The 12329-nt window shown below is 38.2% G+C and overlaps 2 protein-coding genes across 13 annotated transcripts in view; one reads left to right on the top strand and one right to left on the bottom strand.

The window, feature by feature from the left end:
• LOC117323238 overlaps nucleotides 1–6040 on the top strand; it is a 38763-nt gene extending 32723 nt beyond the window's left edge. Inside the window, exons 8-9 of one of the 12 annotated variants that reach the window (XR_004531689.1) lie at nucleotides 585–4175; nucleotides 4285–6040. Coding sequence is in view for 1 of the 12 variants with exons in the window: in XM_033878307.1 (XP_033734198.1) it covers nucleotides 585–675 (91 nt within the window). In the remaining 11 variants the exon portion in view is untranslated. Of the gene's footprint in view, nucleotides 1–584 lie in introns of all 12 variants that reach the window. The other 11 variants (XR_004531687.1, XR_004531691.1, XR_004531683.1 and 8 more) reach the window with 11 other exon arrangements.
• Nucleotides 6041–6152: 112 nt separating this feature from the next.
• The window catches only part of LOC117323239 (serine/threonine-protein phosphatase 2A 56 kDa regulatory subunit epsilon isoform-like), a 28841-nt gene continuing 22664 nt past the window's right edge, over nucleotides 6153–12329 (bottom strand). Inside the window, exons 10-12 of the mRNA XM_033878309.1 lie at nucleotides 11387–11506; nucleotides 10910–11139; nucleotides 6153–10585 (exon numbers count right to left, since the gene is read on the bottom strand). Coding sequence (XP_033734200.1) covers nucleotides 10495–10585; nucleotides 10910–11139; nucleotides 11387–11506 — 441 coding nt within the window. The 3' untranslated portion in view covers nucleotides 6153–10494. The remainder of the gene's footprint in view (nucleotides 10586–10909; nucleotides 11140–11386; nucleotides 11507–12329) is intronic.

A 12329-nucleotide genomic window follows, 5' to 3' on the forward strand; every position in this document is an offset into this window, starting at 1 on the left:
TAATATTTTAGATATTAATCGATTAGGATGAAATTTGGTATGCTGTGAGCTGTATATCAGTAAGATCTAAAACAATGTTATGGCCCTTTGTAGTTTAAGTCTAGGTTCATGATATTGGACCAGTAACATGCTTGGATGAAGGACTACCAAGTTTATTTAAATTAATTACCTTGGCCTTCTTTCAGTGTCACAGAGGTCAAATAGGTTAGATCTTTGAAAGCAAAAATCATCTATCAGTATAAACTGTATATATATCAGAACTCACGTGATCGTTTAGGCCAGTGGGCCTCTTGTTTCTAAATAGATACTGTATTTAGCTTACGGGCTTATTGCTGGATAAATAGAGTAATATCCGTATGTTCTGGATATGTACTGTAATCTGTATCCAGATATCACAGATTTAATATAAAATTCACAAAACTCATTTAAAAACGTTCAATAAAACTGTTTCAAACCTAGATTTAGTAATGGCTATAGAGATTGTTCCATCTTTCCATTATTCTGAGAAACGTATATTGAAATAAACTCTATAGTGTTAGCTGTAGGTCCATTTGATTGATATTTTTTCTGTTTTAATGTTTTAGATCTTTGGACCAAGAGGATCCCAGCACAGAAGTCACCGAGCCCCAGGGAGCCACATTGAGTTACCATGGTGATGATGAGGATTCAGGATAAATATGAGAAACTCTACTTAATTACTGTCATGACATCATGCCACCGCTTGTGAAATGTTGGTCAAATATAGCACTGGTTGTTAATATTCTCCGGTTACTGATGTCTCAAAACATTGATGGTTATTCCAACTTGTTTAAAGGTCACAATATCAGAGATCTGAAGACCAACACCGCTCACAATAATCATGGATACAGTTTTCATCATGGGGGTTTGTCCAAATGGCTTTGGGTGTGACTTGTCACTGAACTTGTGCTGCCATCTTGTGATATCAAAGAAGAATTGTGATAAAATGGGCAGACAACTGAATTTTCCTCCTCTCATACTCTCAACACTAATGAAAATACTCTGTTTGTGCAATAACTGTTTGATAGTGTGAGACCTGCCTTAATGTTACAGGATACATGTGTGTGGCATCAGTGTTTGGTGGTGGCCTCAACTTCTTATTTCATTTGAGTTACCACTGCTTTGATAATATCCATGTAGGCTTTCGATCTAATCAGGGATTTTACCAACTAGACAACATTCATGGCAATGTAGAACCAGAATGAAGGACGTATCTCACTTTGTTTACCAAGTTCATAATTAACAATTTTTTTTTTTTTCACTGGTATAGATTTCTCAGTCGGCATTATCAAAAGATAAATTGTTTTATCATTATGATTTTACATCTGCAGTGACAAGTTTTAACAAATTCTATTTATGACTAATGACATTTCCAGTCAGTGTACAATCTTAACCTTCACATAGACCAGGTTCACTGTGATTTGCATTTTGCACTTTACTTCAATTTTATTGTGGTTTTCACAGTTCTGCTGGATTGTGTTCAGACTGGAAGTGTAGGCAAAAAATAGAGCCATCGTTTAGTAAAGAGAACTGTTGAACATGACTTTTGGGTCAAATTATGCATCAAGGCAACCCAGTGTGTCGTATAGTTGATGTAAAATGTTCGAGAAGCATTTATAATGACCTGTAATCGGAAACCTGTTTTCAGTTTCAAATTGTTGTTTCTTAAAATTTTAAGTGGATTTTAAAATTAAGAATAATTTGATGAGCTGAACACTTCTGGGTGAGATGAGTGTAATTTGTGACATCAGTTTCCTGGGACTCCCAGCCAATAAAAGGCGTATGTTTTATAATGTACTAGATCACCACAAATAAATATCTCAATGATGATCTCATAATGAGATCTTTTATATACTACAATGTCCTTTTTCACAATCTTTTTTCAAGTTGATGATACTATTTATATCTGCTACAGGGTCCAAATGCCTTTAAACTATGTTCCATGTATATCCATGTTTAATAGGATTATAGGATAGTTTAAAAGTATACCCAAGTTGCAATAATTTGTTTATAATGTACACAAGATTTTACAAAATTATTTGAATTGAGATTCTGTGTACTTTGAGTACTAATGAGTGCCCTGTTTTCTTACAAGTATTGTGTATTCCTCAATCACTGGTCTGAACTCCTTAGGTTCTACTATTTCTATCGCTTAGATTGCTATGACAACACTGTTAGAAAGGATGAACGTTTTATAGTATAAACCCATTTTGGATAGCAATTTATTCAATCAACATGTCACCAACCTGCAATGTTCAAATTATCCGATCATAGCTTTTCAAAATCAAGTTTAAAATTAGTATAAAACAGCCTAGCGATCACTTTTGTATTGTACAAATGTCACATTAGTTAATGTAACGAGATGTTTTATACTAGCTGCTAAACATTATTATTTTCATTATCAGTTGATTTTCACCAAGTTCAATTTGAAGTTTTCCCAAATGCAATACAGCATACAAAAAGTAATTATACATATGTCAGGTGATCCCTAATGAGCGGCCATCATCAGGTTGAATGACCAAATCAGGTGTGTTGGTGACACTGGATCAGGTGTGTTGGTGACACTGGATGTTGAATCAGGTGTGTTGGTGACACTGAATGCTGATGCAGGTGTGTTGGTGACACTGAATGCTGATTCAGGTGTATTGGTGACACTGAATCAGGTGTGTTGGTGACACTGAATGCTGATTCAGGTGTGTGGGTGACACTGGATGTTGAATCAGGTGTGTTGGTGACACTGAATGCTAATTCAGGTGTGCTGGTGACACTGAATCAGGTGTGTTGGTGACACTGAATGCTGAATCAGGTGTGTTGGTGACACTGATTCAGGTGTGTTGGCGACACTGATTCATGTGTGTTGGTGACACTGAATGCTGAATCAGGTGTGTTGGTGACACTGATTCAGGTGTGTTGGTGACACTGAATGCTGATTCAGGTGTGTTGGTGACACTGAACCAGGTGTGTTGGTGACACTGAATGCTGAATCAGGTGTGTTGGTGACACTGAGTCAGGTGTGTTGGTGACACTGAATGCTGAATCAGTTGTGTTGGTGACACTGAATCAGGTGTGTTGGTGACACTGAACCAGGTGTGCTGGTGACACTGAACCAGGTGTGTTGGTGACACTGAATGAGGTGTGTTGGGTGTCACTGAACCAGGTGTGTTTGTGACACTGAATGCCTATTCAGGTGTGTTGGTGACATTGAACCAGGTGTGTTGGTGACACTGAACCAGGTGTGTTGGTGAAACTGAACCAGGTGTGTTTGTGACACTGAATGCCTATTCAGGTGTGTTGGTGACATTGAACCAGGTGTGTTGGTGACACTGAATCGGGTGTGTTGGTGACACTGAATCAGGTGTGTTGGTGACACTGAACCAGGTATGTTGGTGACACTGAATTAGGTGTGCTGGTGACACTTAATGCTGAACCAGGTGTGTTGTTGACACTGAATCTGGTGTGTTGGTGACACTAAACCAGGTGTGTTGGTGACACTGAATCAGGTGTGTTGGTGACACTGAATCAGGTGTGTTGGTGACACTGAACCAGGTGTGTTGGCGACACTGAATCAGGTGTTGGTGACACTGAACCAGGTGTGTTGGTGACACTGAACCAGGTGTGTTGGTGACACTGAATCAGGTGTGTTGGTGACACTGAACCAGGTGTGTTGGTGACATTGAATCAGGTGTGTTGGTGACACTGAATTAGGTGTGCTGGTGACACTTAATGCTGAACCAGGTGTGTTGTTGACACTGAATCAGGTGTGTTGGTGACACTTAATCAGGTGTGTTGGTGACACTGAACCAGGTGTGTTGGTGACACTGAATCAGGTGTGTTGGTGTCACTGAACCAGGTGTGTTTGTGACACTGAATGCCTATTCAGGTGTGTTGGTGACATTGAACGAGGTATGTTGGTAACACTGAACCAGGTGTGTTGGTGACACTGAATCAGGTGTGTTGATGACACTGAATCAGGTGTTGGTGACACTGAACCAGGTGTGTTGGTGACATTGAACAATGTGTGTTGGTGACACTTAATCAGGTGTGTTGGTGACACTGAATGCCTATTCAGGTGTGTTTGTGACACTGAATGCTGATCCAGGTGTTGGTGACACTGAATGCCTATTCAGGTGTGTTGGTGACACTAAATGCTGATTCAGGTGTGTTTGTGACACTGAATGCTGATTCAGGTGTTGGTGACACTGAATGCCTATTCAGGTGTGTTGGTGACACTGAATGCTGATCCAGGTATTGGTGACACTGAATCAGGTGTTGGTGACACTGAATGCTGATTCAGGTGTTGGTGACACTGAATCAGGTGTGTTGGTGACACTGAATGCTGATTCAGGTGTTGGTGACACTGAATGCTCTAAATCTATTTTTAGTTTCTATTTTCCGAAATGAAACCAACCTATGGTTTTTAATTAGGTGAAGTTCACTTTCCTCGACAGCACCACCACAATCACATTGGAAACGATGTTGGCTTTTGAATAATCAACCCTTCAATTCAGCAATGAAGACATTATTGTGATGAATATATAAATGCATTTTTATTGCAATGTATATCAGAGTACATTATTGACACTGAAAAATAACTTTTATATATCTGGTCTGGTTGGGACATGGAGACGCACTATATGTATTGTTTGGTAATTTCAAGGATTATCCTACAAACATTGTATGGAGGCTGATAATAGGCTCTGCCTGATGACTTTTGCATTTGTTATTACATCTGTACCATTAAACAGAGGCTTTATGATAACCTCTCTTTTAAGACATTTCCCTGTCCATGTCAGATTTACTTTCTTCTTGAAAACAAAATGTGCACTTAAGATGCCGACAGTGTCAAGATGAACAAAAAATCTTTTAAATGTCTGAAAATATCTGCTAGCATTGTGTTCTATTTGGTAGTCGGTATGGACCATGTCCATTTCCCATACTTTTCTGTTATCGCCATGCTGATACTGTGTTTTGTTACGACTCTATTATGTGTTCACTAAGCCAAATATATTTGGTCATAAAATGCAATTAACTCTTATAAGATTTAACAATGTTAAATGGTTACAATATGTGATTTAGTGAAAGTTCCTATAGATAGCTTTGTATGCGTATATTGTTGGTATATTATTAACAAGACGAGAAATCTGGGATGGATGAATGTTTACGTGTAGTGTGTTGGTGTGTGTGGAGGATGTCATACACAAAGTATATACATGTATGGTTCATTGTAACGCTTCGCCGACAACCTGACGATTAATGGTGAACATTCACTAAAATTTAAAAGATAATTTGAAAGGAAATTGTTTTCTGTTTTATGCCAATACTGACCAGTGGATTGTCACTTGTTGAAACAGCATTTATTGTCAAGCTTATAAACAGTAATTAAATGTTTATTGCCATACTACCTTTTTTCTAAGACATTTAACCTGTGCTTAGTGTACTTTGTACCAAGATGTTCTGCCTACAAGAGAGGATGGATGTGCGACATTGATGATTGGTTCTCAAGTAGTCTGTAAAATCTTGCTTAGGAGTTTGGTTATTAATTATCCTTTTTATTTACTATTCTAGGAATCTGCTTGTGAAGCGGTTAAGATCACTTTTGGTATGACCACAATTTTTAAATGGTTGGGATAGCTTCCACAGTTTTTATACACTCGTGCCCATTGGGACAAAACCAATTTTATTTGCCCATGATAAAGGACATTTTAATCTCGTGTATTTCTAATGAAGGCAACAACCACTTCATTAAAGGTTTTGTTTAACACGTTATGACTTAAATCTTCATGGCATGAAGTTATACTATAAAAGCTTGTGTAATTAGCCAGGCATACACAAACGTCAAGATGATGGGCATAAACATCCTGGCATTTTCTAATCCAGTCAGCAGGATCCAGGCATTCTTCATTCTTTAGAATATTTAGAATTAAAATTGTATGAATTGTATGTGATGAGTCTGCAATTACAGAGGCTTACAAGTGTGAATGATTTGATTCAATAAACAGATGGGAAGAATTCAGCAAAATGACTTGGGTTTTTGTTTTTGTTTTGTTTTTTTGTATTTTATTTTAAACCTCTAAACTGTTGCACTGACAAGCTTTTTCAAACTTTCAGACAAATAGAACTCAAAATTTCTACGATTGGTAGCAGCAAATACTTTAATATTACAAAATAATAGGCATTTAATAATGTACAGACTTGAGTTGGAGGGTAGAGACTAACAGACTAGGATCAAGGCAAGAGTACAACACAGTGTGCTCGGGTCACTGGTGGCCAACCACCATCAAGATTTAACCAAACGTGAGACCAACTTGGCCAAATAGCTATAACAGTTATATAATGTTTACTGGTATGTAGATTCCTTATATGATCGTGTACATATACTAACAGAAAGTTTAGTATTAAACATGGCAGTATCCCAAACTCTTCACATTTTTGGAGGCGAGAAAAGGTATCAAAGCTGTATTCTCTGACAGCAGAGTTACAACTTTCTTTTAATCAACACATAGTGGGAAAAGAGTTTAACACAGACACCAAAAGTTTGGTAATATTTCCTGAAAAAAAGTGCATCTTAAAATCAGCACAACTACAAATATTACCCCTGCTGTATGCTACCTTCAAATGAATTGTTTAAAAACGTGAATATTCCCAGTTTCCCCACACAGAACTACAGCAGTGTTCACTGCCAGACCTAAACGTACCCATAATTATAGTCGCACCATTCCAACAGTCTCGAAGAACCCTGAGGTGCAGAGGGTCACATTAGTCCAAAACTATGCCAAGAGATGGATGTAACAAACAGCACTTTCATTTTTTTTAAGCCCAGATCTAAAAGTACTCTTGATATGCCCAAATGTATGAAGGGACACCACTCCACATAATTTTGGGTGTTGGGAGGATTCTACACATCATCAGCACCCGAAGGGTTTGTGAATATCAGCAGGAGAAAAACAGGGTTAAAGGAGATCGACATGACAAAACAAGACCAGGTTGGCACTAGAGTCTGTGTCCGACATTAGTACACAGCCATGTACAGAATACCCATCTATATATATAATTATATATATACACACACACACTAACAAATTTATTGCATATAATTTATATTTAATAGTTTAAAACATGCCACATGAATTAGTTAACTGACAAATGCATGGTTTCAAAATGTTCTTCTTGCAGTCTTAAAAATCATAGCTCATGCACTCCAGGTAAAAGATGAGAGAGGAGCAAGCCAGGCAGGCTACCATAGGTACAGGCGGTCATCCGATGCTGTCGGAGTGACCTCCCCTTTACATAAATATATATATATATACATGTGTTCTAGGAATAAAATAGTAAAACTATCATACACTCGTAATTTAACATAACAGTAATACCATAAATTTGTAGTGATGACATGGATGGCGACATCGCACAGAACACAACTCTCACACAAACACTAGTATAGCAGTAACTCATTATTACATATACAAGCTACGGCACAAAATTTACCACTGGTATTATTACTTTACCTATCAATCCAAACAATAAAATTCCAGCAAAGTTTTTTTTCCTGAATTTAAAAGATAAGCATCAACAAAGAGGGACTCATCCAGCAGTTCTCAAAATACAGAAATGATGGATTCCTCTTGTACTCCCCCAGCTGTTAGATAGTAGAGTGTTAGATAGTAGAGATTTCTCTTACACTGGCGTCAGACAATAGCATTGATGGATTCCTCTAGTACTCCCCCAGCTGTTAGATAGTAGAGTGTTAGATAGTAGAGATTTATCTTACACTGGCGTCAGACAACAGAAAAGATGGATTCCTCTAGTACTCCCCCAGCTGATAGATAGTAGAGATTTCTCTTACACTGGCGTCAGACAATAGCATTGATGGATTCCTCTTGTACTCCCCCAGCTTATAGATAGTAGAGTGTTAGATAGTAGAGATTTATCTTACACTGGCGTCAGACAACAGAAAAGATGGATTCCTCTAGTACTCCCCCAGGTGATAGATAGTAGAGTGTTAGATAGTAGAGATTTCTCTTACACTGGCGTCAGACAATAGCATTGATGGATTCCTCTTGTACTCCCCCAGCTGTTAGATAGTAGAGTGTTAGATAGTAGAGATTTCTCTTACACTGGTGTCAGACAATAGCATTGATGGATTCCTCTAGTACTCCCCCAGCTGTTAGATAGTAGAGTGTTAGATAGTAGAGATTTCTCTTACACTGGCGTCAGACAATAGCATTGATGGATTCCTCTAGTACTCCCCCAGCTGATAGATAGTAGAGTGTTACATAGTAGAGATTTCTCTTACACTGGCGTCAGACAATAGCATTGATGGATTCCTCTTGTACTCCCCCAGCTGTTAGATAGTAGAGTGTTAGATAGTAGAGATATCTCTTACACTGGCGTCAGAACAGAAAAGATAGATTCCTCTAGTACTTACTCCAGTTAATTGGTAGATAGTACAATTTTTTTCTTACACTGGCGTCAGACAATAGAAAAGATGGATTCCCCCAGTACTACCCCAGCTGGTATATAGTAGATATTTATCTTATACTGGCGTCAGACAATAGAAAAGATAGATTCCTCTAGTACTACCCCAGCTGGTAGATATTAAATATTTCTGTAAAACAGATGTCAGATAATAGTAGCAACAGATGCCTGCAGCACCTCTATCATACAGTAGAAATGCTTGATTCCTCCAACACTACCCCAATGGTATCAGTAAGTTATTTCCAGATCAAATCTTGGCCAGGATTACAGTAAATTGGGATAAATACACTGGTACTATGGTATGTGCATAATGCTTTCATGCTCTACATATAGTTAAAAATAAATAAGTCATAAATATTAAGAAACAGCTCAACATCATTACAAGATGAAACTACGATTCATATGAAGCTGCATCTATAAATCTCGATGAAGCCAGAACATTCTTGATACTGATATGAATATTTGTAAATACCGTCAAACAAGTATAGCCCCACACCTACATTCCTGTCGGCTGAGCTACCACCAGACGACACCATCACTTAGATTGTGTAATCATATGGCAATAACCATCACAATATACTGATTTCCATCTAACAGATGAACAGTAAACATGCTATTATCCGCGCATTCAAGATTTATGCACATATGATAATTTTCAACTTACACACATCATGATTTAGTGCTACAAGTATCTAAAACATGCAGAATACAGTGACTTTCTATCTAGTAGTTATCGTAGTTTAGAGCTTTCCAATGAAAAGTCTGAAAAGTGCTAAAGTAACAATCACCACTATAAACTATGTAGCCAGTAACAGGATCAGCAGCTTTCTAGTTGTCATCAGTAGGAGCATCATGTCTCAGTCTGAACTAAAAAACAAAGCTTAAAATGGCCGTCTTAACTGTCTGACAACAAAACGCTGCTAAATCCTTATACCGGTATATCATATTGTCGTCCAGCAATAACACAAGGCTTCAATTCTTATTTACTGAACACAATCCAACTCCTATTATAAACAGGTCGATAAAGCTCTGATATATGACACAGTATCATGTGAGGAGTCCCCAATTATAATGAACCACACACACAGATTGTCCCCGTCCCTGGGGAATATACACGGCCCCAGTACACAATAACAATGCTACACTAGCTAGACGAATCACATGCTCCCTCACCCTGTCACCACAATCAACCTATCACATCAGCTTTTCATCACTCCTCTCCTGTCACACAAGTTACAAAACCAAGAGAAATCATAGATTTTTTTTTTTGTTTAAAACTACATTTTCATTAAATAAGCTCATAGAGGTCTATCAGATCATCATGGTTGATGCGAGTGTAATGGTTTATCATCACGTCATATGGGTAGCCTACCCAAGCTGTTTCTCCCTTTCACCTTGTCTTACAAGCCGTCACAAACGTCTGTCCAATCCAGGTAAACCTCTACACTAATGGCCAATTTAGTGGCCGAGCGTCAGGTTTACATGCCACCAACCTGGAGGCCACACTAGAGAGATGTGAGCCACACCAGCTGCTCCAGAGGCTGATCGGACAGTACACAGCTCAACAACTAACATCCCCGATATGATTATACACTGTCAGCTATCCTCTACTGAAGCAGAGTGGCCGGGAGAGGAGAACAGGGGCGTTACAACCGTTAGTGGCAGGGGAGATAAACAAAGGTCCTCCAGGAAAACAAAAAAAAAACACCAGATTCACGAAGCAACAGGTCTGGTGTGATGAAGATGTCTCCTACACATGAGCGCAAGAAAAAGTGTTAAAATGCCAACTTCCAGACACGACCCCCTGTGCCAAGGACCGGGCTTGGGGTGGGACATCAGACAGACCCTCCCACGGGCAGAATCATTCATCCTTCAGTTCGTGGTCAGATAACCAACAAATCCCATCTGTTGCGGCATGCAGCTAATGTTATGTGTTACAGTATGAGTGATGAAATTTCCTTCCCATTGCTGGCCAAAAACTGCTTCTAATATGGCAATGTTTTATGTCTTGTTCTGGAACTGTTTGCTTTCAAATTCTATCTTCTCTAATTTTTTCCACAATTCTTCCCGATCCTTCTCCTTCTTTTTCTCTCTGTAAAAAAACATTAATTTTTACTGAAAATCACATCGAAATATTGTGGAAAACAAAACACAATACTTAGTTTCTAATAATTTAAGAATTAATTTAAAACATAGCTCAGAGTAATTGATGTTAATTTTTTCAATATTTCATATTCAGATTTGAAGTATTTTTCTTCTATAAAATGACATTCCTGATAATACTTGTCTAGTCAAATTTTACTGACATAAGGGGAGATAGTTCAACTTTCTTTCGAGAATCATTGCTATTTTTCTCTCTGTTCCCTAATCATAAATTTAGAATTGGAGTTGGGAATTATTGTGGTCATTCACTTACTTTTGTCGCTCAGATTTATAATTTGCCGTTAATTCATCAAATAATTTAGTATTCATTTCCATGAAGGTTTTGAGTACATTATAGACGAGGGCTACGATGGTCTGGTTCCAGTGCTCCTTGGATATCCTGTAAAGTGCTGGGAACATGATCGGAAGGATTGCTTTGGAGCTCTCCTCGATCAGACTCATAATGTATTCATTATTCCAGTAGTACAAGGCCCGCTCTGCCACCTAAAATCAGATCAAAGACATTTGTAGGACTTTACCGAGTCATGAACTCTTCGATAAAACTCATGCTGTTGTCGATTCTTTTAGATGGAAATACAATGTTATGTATTTTAAACCATTTACTTTAAATTGAATTCTTTACCAAAGAATCTGGTTCTGTGGGTTTTTTCAACATTTTTTAATAACCAGATAAAGAGGAGTTGAAACTTTTTGAAAATTTGGCATAAAATTTGGGGCGAGCAATACCTACCTGGAAGTGAGGGCTCGAGACACATTTAGAAATTTGTCGAAACAATGGATCCAAAATCCGTGTAAACTGAGCAGGTTCTATCACATCAAGAATCTCCTCAATCTCCCCCAGGAACATCACCTGTCAATCAACACCTTAGTTAATACAAAATATAGCACTTCCGAGTTATATATATATAACCAGTCATGTATACAGCCGTGTTCAGTACAGAAACTGTTTAAAACTGGCAAACTGAGTCTAACCAGTCATGTATACAGCCGTGTTTAGTATAGAAACTGTTTAGAACTGGCAAACTGAGTCTAACCAGTCATGTATACAGCCGTGTTCAGTACAGAAACTGTTTAGAACTGGCAAACTGAGTCTAACCAGTCATGTATACAGCTGTGTTTAGTATAGAAACTGTTTAGAACTGGCAAACTGAGTCTAACCAGTCATGTCCTGTATACAGCTATGTTTAGTACAGAAACTGTATAGAACTGGCAAGCATTTCATATCAACTCACAACTAGAACTGTCGCCAGGATGGCTGACTTATACCCCCGCAATCTGCACCAGTCAATGGTGAATTGGAACTGTTAATAAGAGGCTAACTAAGATAACCCAGTAATATAGTGACCAGTTGTCATAGCAACCATAATTATGAGAAAAAGAAAGTGAGATGCACATCTACACATGGTCCTCTATATTTGTGTGGAGTTTCATTGAAATCGGCCCTTCAGTTTAGGAGTTGTCCGCACAAACTTAAAGTTATGGTTCTTATCGGAAAACCTGTTTATAGTGACCAGTTGCCATAGCAACCATAATTTTGAGAAAAAAAAAGTGAGATGCACATCTACACATGGTCCTCCATATTTGTGTGAAGTTTCATTGAAATCGGCCCTTCGGTTTAGGAGGAGTTGTCCGGACAAACTTAAAATTATGGTTCTTATTGGAAAACCTGTTTA

The sequence above is a fragment of the Pecten maximus genome, chromosome 3, assembly GCF_902652985.1.
Source record: "Pecten maximus chromosome 3, xPecMax1.1, whole genome shotgun sequence".
NCBI lineage: Eukaryota > Metazoa > Mollusca > Bivalvia > Pectinida > Pectinidae > Pecten > Pecten maximus.